The sequence below is a fragment of the Triticum aestivum genome, chromosome 3A, assembly GCF_018294505.1.
Source record: "Triticum aestivum cultivar Chinese Spring chromosome 3A, IWGSC CS RefSeq v2.1, whole genome shotgun sequence".
Classification (NCBI taxonomy): domain Eukaryota; kingdom Viridiplantae; phylum Streptophyta; class Magnoliopsida; order Poales; family Poaceae; genus Triticum; species Triticum aestivum.
Window position 1 is genome coordinate 467,884,747 of NC_057800.1, and position 23,270 is coordinate 467,908,016.

Consider the following 23,270-nt stretch of genomic DNA (forward strand, 5'->3'; position numbering starts at 1 on the left):
CTTGCGTGTGCGTAGGAATTTTTTTGAAATTACTACGTTTTCCAACAATTGTGGGTCACCATGACATGTTAAACCCTGCGGTATCAAAATATTTTTTTCCTTTTTTCGGCAGTGAGGGCTATCAAATTCTAATTCAATCCATAGCAGGGGAAACAGGTTCTGACAAAATTCGGAGATATCGGATTTTTGGTGGGTCTATCGTTCTTTCTATAACTTTGAATGTAATTAAACATCTACTGAAGTTATGTACTGTACTTTCAATTTTCTTTTTTTGTTTATGTCGTACTGGATACCGGAAACTAAAAGTTAGTATAGAAATATAGTCGAGAGAAACCCCTTAGAATTCTATTAAAAAAGGTCTTAAGTCTCAAGTTACATATTCCCTCCGTTCATAAATATAAGATGTTTTACATATTTTAATATAGACTAAAAAAGACCAAAATGAGTAAACAAATAATACGTCTATAAGGATTTGAATGAGACAAAAGTTAGAACAACTATAATAATAAAGAGAGGTAGTATCTTCTAACATTTTTTGGTAAACATTTGGGGTCAGGGCGCCGGCCGAACTCTCGACCGGTCGTGCACACAGCCAGCGCACACACGGGAAGATGGGTGGGACCACACACACCACTCGTGAGCAGCCTTATCCCCTCCAATTTCTTTCTCGTGGTAAAAAACATCGCCGGTCATAGCAAAAAAAAAAGACAGCGGATGCAGCAAATCGTTGTCGCTGTCGTCGTGAGGTCGCAGCTCCGCCTGATGAATGTAGCGAAAAACTTCGCCGTTAGTAGCAAAATCCAACTATGGTTGAAACCTTCTTTTCGTGGTCGGTTGAAGATTTCTGTGATGTCGGTTGAAGCTTTTTGTGATGCAGGTTGAAGCTTTTTGTGATGCAGGTTGAAGCTTGTCGCGACACCGGTTGAAGCTTTTCGTTGTGGCAGCGGTCGGTTCCAGCATCTGTTGTCGCTGTTTGAAGCTTTTTTTTGCATCGTTGTAGCTTCCCAGAACGCCGGTTGTAACATCGGGGGGTTGTCCCCCTTGAAGCATTTTGTTGTGGGTCCCTCCGATGGAGATCGTCGCCCATGGCCGAGGTTGCCGACGCGGTTGTAGCTCGCCGCGTAGCCAATGCCAGCAAAAATCCAAGGCCGGTTGCAGCAAAAAACTATGCTATGGGGGAAGCAGGGGTGCGGGATGGAGCACGACTGTGAGGGTGGCAGCCGGCGGCGAAGGCGCGGGATGGTGGAGCCTGCTAGGCGGCGACGGCGCGCGGCCATGGGATGGCCTGCGGCAGGATGCGCGCGACCACAAGAAAGAAATTGGAGGGACTAAGGTTGCTCACGAGTGGTGTGTGTGGTCCCACCCATCTTCACGTGTGTGCGCTGGCTGTGTGCACGACCGGCCGAGCGTTCGGCTGGCGCCCTGGCCCCAAACGTTTACCAAAAAATGTTAGAAGATACTCCCTCTCTTTATTATTATAGTTGTTCTAACTTTTGTCTCATTCAAATCCACATAGACGTATTTTTGTTTACTCATTTTGGTATTTTTTAGTCTATATTAAAATATTTAAAACATCTTATATTTATGAACGGAGGGAATATGTAACTAGAGACTTAAGACCTTTTTAAATAGAATTATAATGGGTTTTTCCTGACTATACTTCTATATTAACTTTTAGTTTCCGGTATACAGTACAACATAAACAAAAAAAGAAAATTGAAAGTACAGTACATAACTTCGGTAGATGTTTAATTACATTCAAAGTTATAGAAGGAACGATAGACCCACCAAAAATCCGATATCTCCGACTTTTGCCAGAACCTGTTTCCCCTACTATGGATTCAATCAGAATTTGATAGCCCTCACTGCCAAAAAAAAGGAAAAAAATATTTTGATACCGCAGGGTTTAACGTGTCATGGTGACCCACAATCCACAATCCACAATCAGCCTTTGCGCGAGACATTGGCGAGCGGTGAGGGTGACCATTAGAGCAACTCTAGCAGACCCCGCATCCGGCCTCGACCCGCAAAATTGAAGGAAATATCATGAGTTATGTGGTTTGGTGACCGAATGTTGTACGGAGTCCCGGATGAGATCACGGACATGACGAGGAGTCTCGAAATGATCGAGAGGTAAAGATTCATATATTGGACGATGATATTCGGACACCGGAAGTGTTCCGGGGATACCGGGTGCATATCGGGTCACCGGAAGAGGTTTCCGACATCCCTCCGGCAACTACATGGGCCTTAATGGGACAAGAGAGGGACAGACCAGCCCCTAAGGGGTTGGTGCGCCCCTCCCATATGGGCTGGCCAAATTGGAGTATAAAAGAGGAAGGATGGAAGGAAAAAGGAATAGGATTCCTCCTCCCCCCTCTTCCCTTCCTACTCCGAATAGGAATAGGAAAGGGGGAGGCAAAATTGGGAGGACCCCAAGTAGGATTCCTCCTACTTGAGGTGCCCCCTTGGCTGCCTCTTCTTCCCTCCAACCTATATATATGAAGGGGGCATCGCTAGAACACACACCAATAATTGTTAGCCGTGTGTGGCGCCCCCTTCACAGTTTACGCCTCCGGTTATATCTTCATAGTGCTTAGGCGAAGCCCTGCGCGGATCACTTCACCATCACCGTCACCACGCTGTCGTGATAATGGAACTCTCCCTCGACACTTTGTTGAATCAAGAGTTCGAGGGCCATCATCGAGCTGAACGTGTGCAGAACTCGGAGGTGCCGTACGTTCGGTGCTTGATCTGTCGGAACGAGAAGAAGTTCGACTACATCAACCGCGTTGTCTAACGCTTTCGCTTTCGGTCTACGAGGGTATGTAGACACACTCTCCCTCTCTCTTTTCTATGCATCTCCTAGATAGATCTTGCATGAGCATAGGATTTTTTTTGAAATTGCATACTACGTTCCCCAACAGTGGCATCAGAGCCAGGTCTATGCGTAGATGATATGCACGAGTAGAACACAAAGAGTTGTGGGCAGTGATCGCCATACTGCTTACCACTAATGTCTTCTTTTGATTTGGCGGTATTGTTGGATGAAGTGGCTCGGACCAACCTTACATGACCACGTTCATGAGACCGGTTCCACCGACAGACATGCAACTAGTTTTGCATAAAGGTGGCTGGCGGGTGTCTGTTTCTCCAACTTTAGTTGAATCGAATTTGACTGCGGCCGGTCCTTGTTGAAGGTTAAAACAACAAACTTGATAAATCACCGTTGTGGTTTTGATGCGTTCTTGCTAGAAGCCCATAGCAGCCACGTAAAACTTGCAACAACAAAGTAGATGGTGTCTAACTTGTTTTTGCAGGGCATGTTGTGATGTGATATAGTCAAGACATGATGTGATATACGTTATTGTATGAGATGATGATGTTTTGTAAAAGTTATTGGCAACTGGCAGGAGCGTTATGGTTGTCGCTTTATTGTATGAAATGCAAACACCATGTAATTGCTTTACTTTATCACTATGCGTTAGCGATAGTTGTAGAAGCAATAGTTGGCGAGACGACCACGACGCTATGATGGGGATCAAGGTGTTAAGTCGGTGACGATGGAGATCATGACGGTGCTTTGGAGATGGAGATTAAAGGCACAAGATGATGATGGTCATATCATGTCACATATTTTGGGGGGACCACACACACCACTCGTGAGCAACCTTATCCCCTCCAATTTCTTTCTCGTGGCCGCGCGCCGTCGCCGCCTAGCAGGCTCCACCATCCCGCGCCTTCGCTGCCGGCTGCCACCCTCACAGTCGTGCTCCATCCCTCACCCCTGCTTCCCACATAGCATCATTTTTTGCTGCAACCGACCTTGGATTTTTGCTGGCATTGGCTACGCGGCGAGCTACAACCGCGTCGGCAACCTCGGCCATGGGCGACGATCTCCATCGGAGGGACCCACGACAAAATGCTTCAAGGGGGACAACCCCCCGATGTTACAACCGGCGTTCTGGGAAGCTACAACGATGCACAAAAAAGCTTCAAATAGCGACAACAGATGCTGGAACCGGCCGCTGCCACAACGAAAAGCTTCAACCAGTGTCGCAACAAGCTTCAACCTGCATCACAAAAAGCTTCAACCTACATCACAAAAAGCTTCAACCGTCATCACAGAAATCTTCAACCGACCACGAAAAGAAGGTTTCAACCGTTGATAATAGAGATTCAACTGTAGTTGGATTTTGCTACTAACGGCGAAGTTTTTCGCTACATCCATCAGGCGGAGCTGCGACCTCACGACGACGGCGACAACGATTTGCTGCATCCGCTGTCTTTTCTTGCTATGATCGGCGATGTTTTTTTACGTCCATTTAGCGGCGGTGACAGACTGGCCGGCCGTCGTCGATGCAATTCCATGCAGGGAGCATCAATGGCGAGGGGCAACGGCAGAGCTATGACCGGAGCTACACCCATCGCTGCTGAGAGTTGAAACCGAAGGTGCAGTTGTTGCACTGGTCGAGGTGGTGACGAGATCGACCGATGAAGGTGGGCAGCGGCGACGAGGACAACCGGGGAGGGTGGAGATCGGCGACGAGGACGGCCGCCGGTGGGGACATGCCGACGAGGGGTAGGGACCGGCGAAGAGACAGCCACCGGAGCAGAGGAGACACGGCGCTGCACACCCGAGCGGGAGGAAGAAGACGCTGGGGCGAGCATGTGTTTTTCCACCGGATCTAACTGCTAATGCGGCCCACATCGAACAGCTGAGGCACGCGTCCGGCCGAAACTTTTGGGTCGGTGCGCGCGGCGCCTATCGCTGCCCCATCTTTTTGTAGAAGTACAATCTTCATACTTTTTTAGTGTTGTGCAACTTGCCATAGAGATGGATGTACCTAAGCCGATTGTCAAGCTCAACAACAAAGGAGTGGTTAGTATGATCAATGACACCCAAAAGAATTTATTATCCGTTGGACCTTCATTGAAGAGATCGAAAGGGGTGCCGAAGTCTAGACAAGATTGGTGCGGCTCTCGGCCAATGAGGCGACACACCTCCTAGGTAAGGAAGGAGTACATATTGAATTATGCAAATTATGGTTTCATGTCCCTCCGGAGTGTATTTTGAGCGCTGTATGACAGAGGTTTCGAACTTTTATGAATAAATGAAGCAAGCAATTTTCTTCTAAAAAAGAGAGTACAATTTGAAGGGACCTTTGGTCGTGTTTGTTAATACCGTTCACTCGCTTTCCTCGAAGTGATAGAAGGGTTTTGGCTCTTGTACAGTAAGAAAATATCATGGTTTCAGTACCACTACATGACAAGAAATATAGTCTGTTTGGTGTGATCCATTAGTGTCATCTAGCGCACTATCCTGTTTCAGTCCTGGCCTCTGCCATACGACACACTTTTCATCGTTAAACCCCGGTGCCAAGTGCTGAATGTTAGGTTGATCTCTATCCTGTTCGAACTCAACGGATCGAACGGGCCCTTGACTCACGCCCTGATCGGGGGCGCCCAACCAAACCATGGTTGGTGGGCCCCTGTGACCCGTGATATATAACAGAGGTGGGGGCCGGGACACGACTCACGAGGTTGAACACTGCCACCAACCCCACCGAATACTCCCTACCGATCTAGGATTATCGCGGTGCTCACGGGAAGCTCCACTACCACCGCCATCCACTCACTGCCATCACCGGCCACCGTCACCATGGCCGGCACCGGGAGTTTCTCGTCTGCACCAACAGAGGGTAAGTTTTCCGGAAATCCTACCCTACACGATCCCATGGATCTATCACTGAACTGTTGACTGACCGGCATTGCGAAATATCTTACTCAATCGTCAGGGTCAATAATATCTTCTACGGGCCACATCGCTCCAGCGTGAAAAGTGAAAAGCGAAAGCTTAGCAGAAGAATTTACAAGAGTATATTTGGCTGCGCCGTCATGCATGCACTGATACACGTTCTTATCCGATCTCTCGTAGTTTCGTTCCGCGCAACTTGGCAAGCAGAGCAGGAGTAGTGGTATTCGACATGGATTTCCACCGTCGGTGAGTCCCCGTGCCCACCCTGGCTGCCGGCACCCGTTTGCACACCCGCTCTGCTCAGAATGGGGATGGTGGTTCGCTCTTCAGTAACCAGCATTCAGTCCTCATCATGCATGCATGCATGCTCTGGCAGTATAAACTCTGGTTATGTGTTACTTCAGAAAAAGTATGCAGAGAAGGACTGGGAAATTCGTAGCAATTGTAGAAAAAACAGCTATACACATCAGAAGCATTCAGTATATGTACATAGAGATACAGTGAAATCTCTAGCCCTACACATCAGAAGTTGGAAGCTAGACCTCCATTCTCCAAGGCTTAGGCCCCAACGGAATAGATTCCACATTACATGTGTATATACATACAGATTCAGTGACATTTCTAACCGTACACATTGGAACTTGGAATCTGGATCTCCATGGCTTTTACTAGATGCCAAGTGATCGATCTACAATACATGTTACACAGGGCCATTGCCTTGTCCTACGCACCGGACTCTAAGAAAGTAGTACTATGTATACAAAGAGATTCAGTGACACTTCCAACCCTACATTTTGGAACTCCGAAGCTGAGATCTCCAAGGCTTAGGGTAGGTGACAACGGATCTATCCACAGGCCACAATACATGCATGTTGCTCCCTCCGTTTCTAAATATAAGTCTTTTTAAACATTTCAAATGAATTATAACATACGGATGTATGTAGATATATTTAGAGTGTAGATTCACTCATTTTGCTTCGCATATAGTTACTAGTTAAATTCTCTTAAAAGACTTATATTTGGGAACGGAGGAGTACTTGGGGCCATCGCCCTGTCCTACGTACCGGACTCCATCGCGTCCAACGTGCGGCTCGTGTTTGCTCCTGTCTCACCCTGCCGAGGGACAACTGCGGTCGAGTCACTGTTGCTCATTTCAGTAGTGCGCCGCCTCCGGCTCTCCTCTTCCCTGTCGCTGATGTATCTAAAGTGTGCATGAGGCCAGAAACCTGCAGCCATTGCGTTGATTATGGTTGTTTGTTAGATCAAATTCAGCAAGCACACATTAGCTTGTATCGACAGAGAAAGCAACGGAAAGTGCAGTTTCAAAATTGCAAAAATTAAAATAAAGTTGGTGTAGTCTGTTTCCGGAATATAGTCAAACATACGGTTCTAGTCAACTTATTTTCCTTTAAGATCTAAGATTTGGTATTTGCGGAACACGATTATACAACATTTAGGGCCTTTTTAGTCACAAGATTCTGGAAAGATAGGCATACGAAAGACACATAAATAGAATACGAATCCATGTGGAAAGCAGAGGAGTTAAAAACACAATCTTGTAAACATGGATGTTCAAGAGTAGGAAAAACAGGTGTACGAATAGTAATAAAGACAACCAAATTAAAATCAAATCACATAAAAAATATATATAATTAGAATGTTATCATCCCGCTAAAGACCTTCATCTCGTACTTCATAGGTATAAACTCTAAGAAGAGATCCAATAAATTGTAAAATTAGTGTATTTTTCTTTAAAGCGGACATCGAAAGACATTTCCTCCATTTCACTGAACCAGGAGGTTTGCTTTAGTAATCTTTTTCTACAACATGTTGCTGTTATGTGCCACTTGATTTTTTTGAAGGAAGAGAAAAGAAAACTAAATAAGCATATCAACATATTTCTTGTGCATCATCCGTTCCATTTCTTGTGCAACAAGTGACTTATTTAATACCCATGGCTTCATGGGATATTTTCCCCCGTGTATTTGTCTTCTAACATTTTTTTATTAGGTTGATTCTCCAACATATTTATGTTGCATACAGGACAAGGTAATGTCATTTCTCCCTTATCTTGTGTTTTTAGGTGTTACTTGATTCTTTTGTAAAAACCATTTCTTGAATAAACATCATTGAAGTTTATTTCCCTCGTGGGTAGCTGTCCATAAACAAATATTTTTATTGAATTTCATCAACATATGCCCTACACCTAATTTGTTCTGGACTTTGATAACCAGCGAACATCAGATTTTCAAGCATGACAAAACAAACATTTTTTATGACAATTTATGTTGTGAGGATGATAATTTCTTTTATCAAGCATTTTTTGTTAACATTTCCCTTTGTTTTAGAATCGTGCAATAATTTTCCTATATGCATGGATCCGTTGTGGGATGTCCTAAAGGTCAGCTAGCATTTTCCTAGTGTTCATTGTACTTAATTGCTCATATTAGGTACAAGTGTTACTCTTCTGTTTTGATGTGTCTCAAATTCTTAAAAGACATGTCTCAAATTTTCCGGCTAAAAAAAGATGTGTCTCAAACAAATACATCGAATCTAACGGTATGGAGTATAATCAGCTTGACTATTGTGGCTCAAACTTTTAAGTGTTTTTACTACTACTTTAGTGACACTAATTGAGATTAGTTAGTATGGACTAATTAGACGGCATCACAGACAATGGTGAGGTCTACGAGGGGCACTCGAGCTACTCCCTCCGTCCCATAATGTAAGACGTTTTTTGACACTAGTACTTGGCAACCTGATTGGGGAGTCACTTGTGGACCTCGCCCCAGTCCATTTGTGATGCCACCAGCGGGATTTCAAAACTCACATACACATGTCCATTTTCCCTTCCGCCCTTTATGTTTGCCTTTCATTATAAAGCTCCAAATTGTCTGCATGATGGCTTCTCCTGCTCTATTTCAACTCGATCATCCGTGGCCTCATTTGACAAACCAATATTCCATGCAACACGATGATTGGTTCTATTGCTTTGTCTGGATGTCAAATGCTCACCCATGAATCCAACATGGTGATGACAAATGATCACCATGCGAAGTAGACTAAGTTGTCATTTTTAATAAATGGTACATTTTCAAAGGGTCAATGATGTAGAAGAATGGTGATATCGGTGAAGATGTGAACCATCAAATTAAAGTCAGATGGACGAAGTGTTGTCAAGCTTCAGTCATCCTCTGTGACAAGAGTCCAACAAACTAAAAGGTAGGTTCTATAGGACGTTGATTCGACTTGTGATGTTGTATCACGCATAATGTTGGCCAACTAAGAGGCGACATGTTCAACAGTTAAGTGTAACAAAGATCCACATGCTGAGATGGATATGTGGCCACGCAGGAAATGATCAGGTCTGGAATGATGATATACACGATAGAGTTGGGGTAGCACTAATTGAAGAGAATCTTGTACAACATCGTCTGAGATGATTTGGACGTATACAATGCAGCTCTCCAGAAGCTCCGTGTGTAGTAGAAGATTAAAGCTTGCTGATAATGTCAAAAGTGGTCGGGGTAGAACAAACTTGACATGAGGGGAGTTCGTAAAGAGACATAATGTCACCAAAGAACTAGCCATGGACAGGGGATAGCTATCCACGTGCCAGAACCATTACTAGGTTTCGTGATCTTAATTGTTTCAGCTCTAGACTACCCCAATTTATTTGGACTGGAATACTTTATTGTTGTTGTTGTTGTTGTTGTTGTACTTTTTAATCTCCACTGTTGATTTACATAGAGATTTTTAAATCCTTATAGAGAAGGTGTACCAAAGTATACTACTTCAACTAAACAAGAAATCTTACGATGCTCCCAAATTATTAAGGGTTGTCCATTAATATTGATCTAATTGCTAGGAACTTTTTTCTTTGATAAGGAGGCTACAACCCTCTAATGGCTAGGATGGTGTACTACTTTGTAGAAGGTAAGAGGTAACTTTGGCTATGGCTAAACAAGTTTATTGCACACTTGTGCCGAGTGCAAGGAATATATTCGTTAAACATATTGTGTCAATGAAGGTATACAAAAGACTCATTGAGCAACAGTACAAATATAAGATCAAAACATTTCACCCAAATTTAAGCCATAATTTTTTATGAACTATTTCAATGGCACGAACTTGTAAATAGCTAGACAAAATGATAAATTTGGACTACATACAACACTTGATTAGAAATATAAGATGCTTATTAAACGTGCATATGTTAGATTACTTGGTATGGCTAAGCAATCAAGCATGACAATTGTGGACAGAATGCATCTCTTCAGACCAATTAACTGGAACGTCATCAAGATTCCATTGTGATCAATTGTCAGATTGTTACCAATTGTTATGGAAGGATGGTGGGGCAAGGTGGAGCCTCTTTAAAAAGCTCAACTAAATGAATGAATAGTACTGTCAACGTAATTATTTTTCTTCTTATTATTTTTCTGTTCATTCTTCACTTTTTCTATGCACCAAAGAGGGCCTTAACATGTAACTGAAAGTCCTCAGTCCTGATATGAAATACTCCAGATGCACCAAGAGTCCAGAAGAAGTATACCTTTGTCATCAGAGGGTGGTGGAAAGAACTGCAGGTAGCAAACAGACGCAATCACCATTCCTTCACGGACATGACAAACCTCGTCAGCACCGAAGAGAGTTTGGATATTTCCCGCAAAAACATGAATAGAAAAAAAAAAGAGTTCAGAGATAACAAAGCATAGGCGCGAGCTTCTGACCAAGGATGCCGCCAGCGAAGACGTCCTGCCAATGGTGCCAGTAGTCATCTACCCGCGAGATGGCGATGACAGCGGCGACGAGGAGAGGCAGGATGACGACGCACAGCTTGGCGACGTGTCCTCGTCGGTCGAAGACGGTGATCTTCCCGGCGAGGTACCACGACAGGAAGCCCAGGCCGGCGAAAGACCCTGCGCCACGGCACGACGAGAAGCTTATTAGGCATCGAGCACATAGTACACAGTACACGTAGATTGTTGCTGCTATCGCTTTGTGACAGTAACAGTGCAACTGAATCTAGTAAAGTGAATGGCATCTTACAGGAAGAGTGGCCACTTGGGAAGCTCTTGTGGCCTTCTTTGATCACGCTGGCGTCGCCGTGGCATATGACTGCTGTGGTGATGTTGTCGTACACCTGGGCAACAAGGGGACCAGTCTAAGTTTGGGTGCAAGATAAAATTCAGAGAAATCCGAGCGAGTGTCATTACAGCGATTCCATCAGGGAAGCAGCGCCAGAAGAAGTTGGGGCGCGGACGGCCCACGGCGTTCTTGATCGCATCCGTCAGGACGCCGGTGATCAGCACAGAGAACAGAATACCTACTTGTTCAATTGAGGCGCATCAGAACGAGACTTGTTTTTCCTGAGCACTGCATTTTCATTAACAACTTGAGGAAAACTACATAAACAAAGTACCAATTGTAGCATGGTGCAAATCATACGCATTCCGCCTCCAGATGTAGATGGCGATAAAGATGAGCATAGGTGCAATGACAGCAACGATCTGCGTGAAAAGACCTCAAATTTCAAACTCAGGAGATATACGCTTCCAAATTTAAATGTGGGAGGGTCGCACGCACCGGCACGGCCCAGACCGGGACGGTGTTGCTCTTCAACGGGTATCTGAGGTCCGCGATCATGCCTTCGCCGACGAAGCGGTGGAACGGCTCGATGGCGTTGAGGACGCATTCCATGGCGATCAGAAGGAGCAGCGCAACCCAGTCGTAGGCGTGCGACCTCGCGATCCTGACGCCATGCGACTGCATCGTGGCGAAGGGGAATGTGCACGCCGGAGCATTGGTACACGCCGGCGCCTGCATCTCAGCCTCTCCTCTGTCTATGTGGATCTATCTAACACTCCTTATCCGTTCCAATGAATGCAGGAGGAGAGACAGTGATGTTAGCGCATTTGCTCTCGACCCCGGACTCTTCCGTTTTCTTTTATTCCGTTATGGGGCGGCGCGTCAGCCCTTGTTTTATAGCACACAGAATGGAGGACTTGAGGACGACTGGCAGTTGCGAGGGAAATTTCGAAATCGGCTATGCAGTACAGTATTTTGGTAGCAATAATACTACACCTACGAAACCAACCTACTAAGAGTTACGTAACCTGCCTAACAAATCTATCGCCCCCCCTGATTTTCACCCGTGTGGGCCCCTGCCACATCCATCCATCCAATCGCAGTCCTACACGTTGCCTATTACGTAAAATCTGTACGTAACTTTACCTAGGTGTAGCATTGCTCTTTTGGTAGACCCCAAGATTTAAATGACTGACCGGGAATCTGCACGGAGTTGACTGACTTGCGGCACCGCGTATGGACAGCGACTGCAAACCGCGTTCTACGCGGTACCCACTAGGTCCACCACCCAGTTATATATGCTTGCATTTCTGTGCAATGGCAGTGGCAGAATCAATCGTGCTCTCAGGTCCTTGAAAAATTTATCATCAGTGCTAGCTGACCTGTACCCGCGGATCTGAGAAACTACTCCTAGTACCAATTCCAGCTTCAGAAGCAACCAGCGATTTAGAAACGGAAACTGAAGAAACAATTAGTACCAATTCTACACATCACTGCCAGCGGACCTGAGAAAATACTAAACTCATCTTCAGCAGTGCCCGCGGATCTGAGAAACAATTAGTACCAATTACAGTTTGAGAAGCAACCATCTTCAGTTCCCGCGGATCTAAGAAACAACCTATACTAATCGCAATTTGAGAAGCAACCATCACTTTTGACAAAACTTAATCGATCGTCAACCTTCAAAGGTCAGGCCAAAGGAACAAAAACTACTCAAGAGTACTAAATATTTCGAATGTTAGATTTGTGGGCTTTACCCTTCCCGAAGGAAAGGAGCCCTTTCAGAAATTCTCAGTGGCCCCGGAGGGCCAAAGAGGGGGTTTGGAAATAGTTTTCAACCAGCAATTGACGCGCCTCGGTATAACCTCACTAGCTGCGTCATTGCCCCAAGCGCAAAGATGCCTTTTCCAGGCCGCCCATCGCCCCATCTTATACCCGGCCACCCCTCGCGCTCCTTCCTCCACAACCGATGTGGGACAAAACTAACGCAACGCTGCCCCTGCACGGAGCAAAACAGACCGACTCAATGAATTATTAGGAGCGGGCGGGCCAGATATCCTTGCTGGGCCGTGCCTCCCCCTGGCCCATGCAAACCCGGGAGCCCAGCAGCCAGGTGATCCAGAGTCTCCTCCTCTGCGCTGCGCTTCTCTGCTTCTTTCTTCTTCCTCCTCCCGCAAGCCGACCTACGCCTCTGTACGCTCGGCGAGTCCGAGAAAAGTGCGGGATGAAGACGAGGTCGCAGACCACCCCGAAGCCCCTCAATACGGTGCGGCTGCCCCCCGTAGAGAGCCCCCGCACGAGGTCGAGGCCGAAGCCGAAGCCGGAGACGCGGAAGAAGGGGACCCTCGGCGACCTCCGCCGCCCCAAGAAGCCCCCAACCGCCTTCTTCTATTTTATGTATGTCCAATTCTTCATCTGTGTTTAGTCTCGTGTCTTCTTACTGGCGACTGCTCTGCTGAGAAGCAATTGGGATGCGGTATTAGGGGTTTCTCTGGCTTCTCGGCTGGGCTGTTCGCTCGCAACCTCGGGCTAGTTAGGATATTACACCTCTTCGGATGTGCGGCAGTTCTGTTGAGAAACTTTGAATCGGTGCGTGCCTTAGTGGTGGTGTTCTGGTGCAGAGAGCTCTAGTGAGCCCCCATGTCCTGGTAATAAGATACTACTATTCTGAAGATGTTTCATCTCAGTCTAGCAGTCAGAGGTGCATTTGTTTGTTCTCTAATCGATGGGTGCAGCGTTGTTGGGACCTAGTATCTTATTTTGTCAATTCGAACTGTTTTCAGCTTATCTGAAAACCGGAACAGTTAATAATCACTGATATATAAACAAAAAATGTACTATGTGCTGTTGACTTACCCCAATGTTGATGTTCCAAAATGCTTTAAGTACTGATAAAGAACAACTGCTCCTCGCAAGTAAAGAATAACTGCAATAGGACATTATCGCTGCACCATATAAACGTTTTCTGCTTCATCCAGTCATCATCTTTGAACATATTGATTGCTTATCCTTTGGGTTCTTCACATGGCTTTAGGTGTAACACAAATACCAAACATCCTTCCTGCTGTCCTGGTGTTGAACATTTAATCTATCGTGGACACAATGACTACAGAGATAAATAATTCATTCCTCTGTCCATCGTAGACTGTTAACCAGGGCACCAGGCTAAAATGATGAAATTGCTGTACATATGATCCATGCTTTTCGAGTCGAACGACTAGTCGTTGACTAGTCGAGGAGTCGTAACTGCAAGGTCGACTCGACTAATTGGCTGAGTCGAGCGACTCAATCGACTAGTCGTTGACTAGTCTAAGAGTCGTAACTGCAAGGTCGACTCAACATGTCGACTCGACTAATTGGCTGAGTCGAGTGACTCAATCGACTAGTCTAGGTTTATGAGTCGAACGACTAGAAGTTGGCCCAGCCTGTCATTTTTTTTTCTATTTGCTTGCCCAATCCCCCCGTGAAACCTAGATCGCCCCAGTTTTCCCCTGACCCAAACCTATACTGGCTTACGCGAGCCTCTCCCTTGGCCACAGCCGCCACCCCACAATCCTGCCGGCCGGCGCCGCGGCAAGCTGGTCTGCTCCTCCCCTGGTTGCTGCTGCTGCTGGTGGTCTGCTCCTCCCCTGGTAACTCATGTCGACTATGAGTCTTGACTAGTCACAACTAGTCAAGAGTTGCTACCCCAAAACGACTCGTCGAATCGAAAACCTTGATACGATCTTGAATGTACGATTTGCATCCGACACTGAAATCAAATAGTGGAACAATGCTTTCAGCTTATCAGTAGCACCGGAACGGTTAACTCATGCTTTCAGCGTTGTTCGGACCTAGTATGCTTTTTTGTCAATTCGAACTGTTTTCAGCTTATCAGTAGCACCGGAACGGTTAATAATCACTGATGTATGAACAAAAATGTACTATGTGCTGTTGACTTACCCCAATGTTGATGTTCCAAAATGCTTTAAGTGCTGATAAAGAATAACTGCTCCTCGCAAGTAAAGAATAGCTGCAATAGGACATTGTCGCTGCACCATATAAACGTTTTCTGCTTCATCCAGTCATCATCTTTGAACATATTGATTGCTTATCCTTTGGGTTCTTCACATGGCTTTAGGTGTAACACAAATACCAAACTTCCTTCCTGCTGTCCTGGTGTTGAACATTAATCTATCATGAACGTAATGACTGCAGAGATAATTCCTCTGTCCATCGTAGACTGTTAACCAGGGCACCAGGCTAAAACAATCAAATAAATAACGAAACTGCTGTACATACGATCTTGAATTACGATTTGCATCCCACACTGAAATCAAATGGTGGAACAATGCTGATAGACTGGCATCGGACGGTGGCTGGAGTGCATCGGACATAAATCTTACATGGATGTGTCGTACGCATAGCAACGGTCAACAAATAATGCAAACATGCGATGTATGTTGCCAAACGCCTATCTCTGTCCCTGTGCGACTCATAGCTTGCATGCCTCAGTACATGTCTGATTTCACAGCACTCCTTATGTTTCACGTTTGTGTATTTAAATTGTTTAATTAATTGTCTAATTAGAAATATCTGTAGGCAAACATAGGCTTTTTTTCGCTAGAACCTAGTTGATTTCCATGGGCATCAAGAAAGAATCCTGTGTTCCAAATGGGGCCTTAATGTTCTCTTTATTTATATGATCATTTCATTGCCCTGGTTAAGATGTTTCATCGCTTGCACTGAACCAATTTTACTGAAGCTGGTATATTCTCTTGAAGGGAGGATTTCCGGAAAACGTTTCAGGAAGAAAATCCAAGTGTAAAAGCAATGCAGGATGTAAGTTTCCATCATTTAAATTTGAAGCTTGAGGTTGGCTTTCTTAGTCTTGTAATGTAATATACCTTTCACTGCAGGTAGGGAAGGCATGTGGTGAGAAATGGAATAAAATGGCATTTGAGGTTGGTATTTTCCTTCCAATAGCCTGATGATGTCTGTGTTGCATTAGGTTGCTGTCTGGTATTATAATATGGTTGATAGGAATATATGTAGTGGAGATGTCGTTTGGTTTCTTTGATGATTCACTTATTTCCGTTTTGTTATTGGAAATCAATAGAAGCTTCTTTGTCCAATCATGAAATGCAAAACCTTGCCTTGATATTTTATTCAGCAAGATCCAAATTTCGCAATGAAAATACCGTCCTTTTCCGCCTGTCCCTTGTACCTTGCCGATGTGCCTAGTAGCTAGATCAAGTTCATTGCTTATCCCAATCCAGAGAAACAGCTGAAGGGATGCACTGACACAGGTTGTAGGTTTAACAGTGGAAGTTTCATAACCTGTATACTCAGAATTAATTTTGTAGGATTGTAAGCTAAGTTTCTTATTGATGATGGTACACTATTGCACATTTACTATCATTTACATGTTGGTAGTAGGTTTATTGTTTCTATTTAGCTGGCTACACTAAAAAAATTGAAGTCCCTACCTGTAGACAGTTCTACACATATGAATCCACTTAACACTGATGATGATAATGACCCATCTTTGCTATACCGGTCATATTATTGTGAAATTTCTCATTTAGGAAATGTAATTTGGCACATAATTATTTAGCAGTTATGTCTTCCCATTGACTTGTGTAAGACCACATTACATAATTTGGTGGAGTTATAAAACCGTCTTCTAACTGTAAAAGATCCATTCAAAAGTATGCTTACAAAAGGAAACTATGTTGCCAAAACTGCTAGACAATACATTATGTTGTATTCTACTGATGTTAACATTTTCACCTTGTTCTTCGCACCAGGAAAAGGTGAAGTATTATGATCTAGCTACCGAGAGGCGTGCTGAGTTTGAGAAGGCGATGGCTCAATATAACAAGAAAAAGGTGTTTGTTGTACATGTATGTGCATATTTTATCCTATTTCTCACTCATCTGATCATTTTTTGTCCTACTTCATGTAGATAAATGGTGAATTGTCCGAAGAATCAGAGTAGAAGTGAACATTGGGTTCTGTTGATGCCACAAGTTAACTGGATGAATCATTCAATTGTATATTACATGCCTGAGCATTGTATGAGTTCTATTATCTATAGATGGCTAGAATTCTATACACCGAAATGTAACGTCAGTGTTACAATGACTCACTTCAGTCTCATATTGGCACTATTCACCCGAACGGCCGAACTAATGTGTTGTGGGCAGTACGTTTACTGTTTCCGAGTGACATTTCAATAGCTGTAAATTTTAATCATAACTCGTACACATTAATTAAACAGGAGGCCTGTTAACCTACTGCTTGACAACTAAACTAAAAGTACTATGAGTGTGGAAATATCAACAATGACTCCGTGGCCCAATGGATAAGGCGCTGGTCTACGAAACCAGAGATTCTGGGTTCGATCCCCAGCGGAGTCGTTTTTCTCTCTCAATGCAGTTTTTTTGTTCCAATTTTGTATTCTGGTGCAGTTTCGTTCCTAAAAAAAAATCAAACACAAAATTTTATTTATGCCATTGCCATCTACTATATGATGGAGCTTAACCTTTCGGTTGAGGCAGTTTTTTTGTTTCCAATTTTGTATTCTGGTGCAGTTTCGTTCCTAAAAAAAATTCAAACACAAAGTTTTATTTATGCCATTGCCATCTACTGTATGATGGCGCTTAACCTTTCGGTTGAGGCAGTTTTTTTGGTTCCAATTTTATATTTTGGGTGCAGTTTCATTCCTAAAAAAATTCAAACACAAAGTTTTATTTATGCCATTGCCATCTACTATATGATGGCGCTTAACCTTTCGGTTGAGGTTATGAATAGGACCGACGCTCATTAAAGAAAAAAAAACAAGGTTAATTGAGATCAAGTGCGGAGTCGTTTTTCTTTCTCAATGCAGTTTTTTTGGTTCCAATTTTGTATTCTGGTGCAGTTTCGTTCCTAAAAAAATTCAAACACAAAGTTTTATTTATGCCATTGCCATCTACTATATGATGGCGCTTAACCTTTCGGTTGAGGCAGTTTTTTCCGTTCCAATTTTGTATTTTGGGTGCAGTTTCATTCCTAAAAAAATTCAAACACAAAGTTTTATTTATGCCATTGCCATCTACTATATGATGGCGCTTAACCTTTCGGTTGAGGTTATGAATAAGATCGACGCTCATTAAAGAAAAAAAATACAAGGTTAATTGAGATCAAGTGCGCAAATCAAAAACTTCACGGTGGCCTTGTTGTCATCAATCTGTAATAGTTCGTTTCTGCCCTTCGTAGTCGTTGGCTTTGGGAAGAGCGGCTCACCACCGTCAAACCTAGGGTTGGCTTGGGAAACCCTTGCAACCTACACAACTGAGACATCAAATACAAAGTTTTATTTATGCCGTTGCCATCTACTATATGACGACGCTTAACCTTCCGGTTGAGGTTATGAATAAGATCGACGCTCGCTGAAGAAAAAGTACAAGGTTAATTGAGATCAAATGCGGAAATCAAAAACTTTACGGTGGCCTTGTTGTCATCAATCTGTAATAGTTCGTTTATGCCTTTCGTAGTCGTTGGCTTTGGAGAGAGCGGCTCACCACCGTCAAACCTAGGGTTGGCTTGGGGAACCCTTGCGACCTACACGACCGAGACATCAAATACAAAGTTTTATTTATGCTATTGCCATCTAGTATATGACGATGCTTAACATTCCGATTGAGGTTATGATTAAGATTGACGCACGGAAGGAAAAATGTAAGGTTAATTGGAGTCGTTTTTCTCTCTCAATGTAGTTTTTCTTTCCAATTTTGTATTCTGGGTGCAGTTTCGTTTCTAAAAAAAATTCAAACACAAAGTTTTATTTATGCCATTGCCATCTACTATATGATGGCGCTTAACCTTTCGGTTGAGGCAGTTTTTTTCGTTCCAATTTTGTATTTTGGGTGCAGTTTCATTCCTAAAAAAATTCAAACACAAAGTTTTATTTATGCCATTGCCATCTACTATATGACGGCGCTTAACCTTTCGGTTGAGGTTATGAATAAGATCGACGCTCATTGAAAAAAAAATACAAGGTTAATTGAGATCAAGTGCGCAAATAAAAAACTTCACGGTGGCCTTGCTGTCATCAATCTGTAATAGTTCGTTTCTGCCCTTCGTAGTCGTTGGCTTTGGGGAGAGCGGCTCACCACCGTCAAACCTAGGGTTGGCTTGGAAAACCCTTGCAACCTACACAACTGAGACATCAAATACAAAGTTTTATTTATGTCGTTGCCATCTACTATATGACGACGCTTAACCTTTCGGTTGAGGTTATGAATAAGATCGACGCTCGCTGAAGAAAAAGTACAAGGTTAATTGAGATCAAATGCGGAAATCAAAAACTTTACGGTGGACTTGTTGTCATCAATCTGTAATAGTTCGTCTATGCCCTTCGTAGTCGTTGGCTTTGGAGAGAGCGGCTCACCACCGTCAAACCTAGGGTTGGCTTGGGGAACCCTTGCGACCTACACGACCGAGACATCAAATACAAAGTTTTATTTATGCTATTGCCATCTAGTATATGACGATGCTTAACATTACGGTTGAGGTTATGATTAAGATTGACGCACGGAAGGAAAAATGCAAGGTTAATTGGAGTAGTTTTTCTCTCTCAATGTAGTTTTTCGTTCCAATTTTGTATTCTGGGTGCAGTTTCGTTCCTAAAAAAAAAGTCAAACACAAAGTTTTATTTATGCCATTGCCATCTACTATATGATGGCGCTTAACCTTTCGGTTGAGGCAGTTTTTTTCGTTCCAATTTTGTATTTTGGGTGCAGTTTCATTCCTAAAAAAATTCAAACACAAAGTTTTATTTATGCCATTGCCATCTACTATATGATGGCGCTTAACATTTCGGTTGAGGTTATGAATAAGATCGACGCTCATTGAAGAAAAAAATACAAGGTTAATTGAGATCAAGTGCGCAAATCAAAAACTTCACGGTGGCCTTGTTGTCATCAATCTGTAATAGTTCGCTTCTGCCCTTCGTAGTCGTTGGCTTTGGGGAGAGCGGCTCACCACCGTCAAACCTAGGGTTGGCTTGGGAAACCCTTGCAACCTACACAACTGAGACATCAAATACAAAGTTTTATTTATGCCGTTGCCATCTACTATATGACGACGCTTAACCTTCCGGTTGAGGTTATGAATAAGATCGACGCTCGCTGAAGAAAAAGTACAAGGTTAATTGAGATCAAATGCGGAAATCAAAAACTTTACGATGGCCTTGTTGTCATCAATCTGCAATAGTTCGTTTATGCCCTTCGTAGTCGTTGGCTTTGGAGAGAGCGGCTCACCACCGTCAAACCTAGGGTTGGCTTGGGGAACCCTTGCGACCTACACGACCGAGACATCAGATACAAAGTTTTATTTATGCTATTGCCATCTAGTATATGACGATGCTTAACATTCCGGTTGAGGTTATGATTAAGATTGACGCATGGAAGGAAAAATGCAAGGTTAATTGGGATCAAGTGTGCATATCAAAACTTCATGGTGGCCTTGCTATCCTCAATCTGAAATAGTTTGCTTCTGCCTTCGCATTCGTTGGCTTTGGGGAGAGTGGCTCACCCGTATCAAACCTTGGGTTGATTTGGGTAACCCTTGCGACCTTCACAACTGAGACATCTTTGTGGCGGCCACAAAGGGTGGTGGTGGGCGATGGTCTTCACGACACTTTCTAGGAATCAACTTGGCTTGATGGGTTGCGGCCTCGAAAAATTTACGATCTATCCAAAAGAAAGAACTGTTCGGTTCAGAAAGCACTTTCCAACAATTTCCGGGTCTCCCGGTTGAAGACCATTGAGGGCATCACGATTGACCATCTTAACGAATTTGTTACTCTCTGGGAGAAGCTCTCTCACATGCACCTCAACCCCGACATGACCGATACTATCTCTTGCAAGCTCACCAAAGACGACTACTACTCCGTGGCTACGGACTACAACGTGCAATTTCTTTGTTTAGTCGACTCAGATATGACTAGGAATGTTTGGAGGATCCGGGCCCCCCTAAGTGCAAGTTCTTCATTTGGCTTGTCATCAATAATACGTTTTTGACGCTGAATGGTTACAAAAAAAGGATGGCCTAATTTCAACCACTGCCCCCTTTGCAAGCAAGTTCAGAAATCGACGGCTCATCTTCTTTTCAAATGTTGCTACTTGATCAGATTTTGGGACATGATTAAAGCGGGGCTAGGTCTCCATGATGTCCATCCTCACGATTTAGCCATCGCCGACTCGGTGAAGACTTGGTGGAGCACTATCGCGTCTAGGATGACGCAACCGCGAAGGCTGCTAACCTCTCTTATGCTAATCGTCTCGTGGGAAATCTGGAAAGAGAGGAATGCTAGGGTATTCCATAACACTGTGGTGCCTGTTGGTGTTTTCGTCGCGAGAATCAAAGAAGAAGCGGGGTTGTGGTGCCTTGCCAGTGCTAAACATTTGTGTAACGTGATGCCACGAGAGTGATGTATTGTATGGGGCCTTTGGCCTTTTGAAATTTGGTCTAAACCTCTAAAACTCCTTATTCAATGAAAATGGCAAATCTTTTGCCTAGCTCAAAAAAAATATATATGGTGACTACTTTGCTTCCACTTCATCCTGGTATCGATAATTTGACGGTTTTTGGGAGTGCAGATGAAAATAAACCATTTTAGAATACAAACATGAAGTTGGGACTTGATGGCCAAAGTAGAGGGCTGAAAATAAGATCCCCCAAATTCAGTTTGGCGAACATAGTGCTGGCGCATGGCATGGCAACTGTTGGGGAATCTTGTGCGCTCCTCTCTAACTGTGATCCACCGGTTCTAAAGCGAAACTGAGATGAGAAAGAATCAGGTGCCGTATTGCCCTGACTGGAGACGATGATGGAATAGAGACCATGGATAAAACGTCCCGTCGCACTTTTCTTTTTCAACTTAAAGCAAACTATTCTTGCCGACCTTACATATATCATCCGAAAGTCCGAGCCATTGTGTGGGCGTGCTCTTGATTTCACGCGGGAACAATGGCCAAGGCGATGCCAGACCAGAAATCCGGCGATGCAGCGACGGCGGCAGCGAATCCGCTCGAGTTTCATGTGTATGGCCCCCGCAACCTGTCGTCCATCAGCTGGAAAGATCTCCTCAGCTCAAGCTGGTCAGTATACTCGGCACATTTACACTCACACTTGCCCAGGTCGCCTCTGGGAATTACTGGAAGTTTATTGCGATGGTTGACGCAGGAAGAACGCCAACTACCGGCGGATGGTGATCGCGTGCTTCATCCAGGGGGCTTACCTGCTGGAGCTGGACCGGCAGGAGAAGCGCGACGAGCGCACCGGCCTCGCGCCGCAGTGGTGGCGCCCGTTCAAGTACAGGCTCGCCCAGGTGCTCGTCGACGAGCGCGACGGCTCCATCTACGGCGCCGTCCTCGAGTGGGACCACCAGGCCGCGCTGTCCGACTACATCCCATTCCGCCCCACCCGCGCGCCGGTGGCCGTCGTGGCGCTGCGCGGCACGCTGCTCAAGGCGCCCACGTTCCGCCGCGACGTCGTCGACGACCTCCGCTTCCTGGCCTGGGACAGCCTCAAGGGCTCCGTCCGCTTCGCCGGCGCGCTGGCGGCGCTGCGGGACGCCGCGCGCAGGTTCGGCGTCGGCAACGTGTGCGTCGGCGGGCACTCGCTGGGAGCCGGGTTCGCGCTGCAGGTGGGCAAGGCGCTGGCCAAGGAGCGCGTCTTCGTGGAGTGCCACGTGTTCAACCCGCCGTCCGTGTCGCTGGCCATGAGCCTCAGGGGGTTCGTCGAGACGGCCGGCGAGCTGTGGGGCCGTGCGCGCGCGTGGATCCCATACGTGGGCTCCCAGCCGGCTGCGGACACGAGCGGCGGCAACGCCGGCCACAGTGAAAGTGAGGCGAGGGCGTCGCTCGCGCAGTCGGGGATGGGAAGGTGGCTGCCGTACCTGTACATCAACACGAACGACTACATCTGCTGCCATTACAGCGACGCAGCGGGCGGGACGGCGACCGTGGCGGTCGACAGCGGGGGCGGGAACGGCGGTGGCAAGGCGGGGGCGGCGACGATGCTTGCGGTGTCCAAGGGGCCGAGCAAATTCCTGGCAGCGCACGGTCTGGAGCAGTGGTGGGCCAACGATGTCGAGCTGCAGGTGGCACTCAACCACAGCAAGCTAATCGACCGCCAGCTCAGGTCGCTCTACGCCGCGCCGCCCGCCGCACTGCGTGCCCGGAGTTAGGCTTGTGCCGTCGTTTTACCCGGGAGCAACAAAATACTTCCGATTCCATTTAAAAATGTAACACTTCCACTTCGGTAGACCCTGTAAACACAAGAACGGCCGAGATTGCCCAATACCCCTTTATAACAAAAGACAGGATAGACATATTTTGAAAAAGCTTTCACGCCGGCTCGACCGCCCGCAAAAAAAAAAACAGGCGAA

The 23,270-nt window shown here is 45.2% G+C and overlaps 3 protein-coding genes, 1 non-coding gene and 1 pseudogene across 4 annotated transcripts; 3 read left to right on the top strand and 2 right to left on the bottom strand.

Annotated features, from left to right (window-relative positions):
- Nucleotides 1-6,285: 6,285 nt before the first annotated feature.
- LOC123061678 (lipid phosphate phosphatase 2) lies at nt 6,286-11,993 on the bottom strand. Its single transcript, XM_044484876.1, has 7 exons — nt 11,348-11,993; nt 11,184-11,271; nt 10,978-11,087; nt 10,811-10,904; nt 10,492-10,680; nt 10,314-10,373; nt 6,286-6,984 (listed from the first exon to the last, which is right to left on the bottom strand). The coding sequence occupies exons 1-7, from the start codon at nt 11,585-11,587 to the stop codon at nt 6,815-6,817; spliced, it is 951 nt and encodes a 316-aa protein (XP_044340811.1). The 5' UTR covers nt 11,588-11,993; the 3' UTR covers nt 6,286-6,814.
- Nucleotides 11,994-12,598: 605 nt separating this feature from the next.
- Nucleotides 12,599-12,749, bottom strand: LOC123063787 (uncharacterized; annotated as a pseudogene).
- Nucleotides 12,750-12,868: 119 nt separating this feature from the next.
- Nucleotides 12,869-17,052, top strand: LOC123061679 (high mobility group B protein 14). Its single transcript, XM_044484877.1, has 5 exons — nt 12,869-13,246; nt 15,613-15,670; nt 15,748-15,792; nt 16,639-16,719; nt 16,797-17,052. Exons 1-5 carry the CDS (start codon nt 12,936-12,938, stop codon nt 16,827-16,829), a joined length of 528 nt encoding a protein of 175 aa, XP_044340812.1. The 5' UTR covers nt 12,869-12,935; the 3' UTR covers nt 16,830-17,052.
- A 125-nt stretch (nt 17,053-17,177) lies between these two features.
- TRNAR-ACG (transfer RNA arginine (anticodon ACG)) lies at nt 17,178-17,250 on the top strand. The gene has a single exon. It is a non-coding gene; the product is annotated as a tRNA-Arg (tRNA).
- Nucleotides 17,251-21,771: 4,521 nt separating this feature from the next.
- LOC123058432 (GDSL esterase/lipase At4g10955) lies at nt 21,772-23,170 on the top strand. Its single transcript, XM_044481159.1, has 2 exons — nt 21,772-21,978; nt 22,064-23,170. The coding sequence occupies exons 1-2, from the start codon at nt 21,848-21,850 to the stop codon at nt 23,067-23,069; spliced, it is 1,137 nt and encodes a 378-aa protein (XP_044337094.1). The 5' UTR covers nt 21,772-21,847; the 3' UTR covers nt 23,070-23,170.
- The last annotated feature ends 100 nt before the right edge of the window (nt 23,171-23,270 follow it).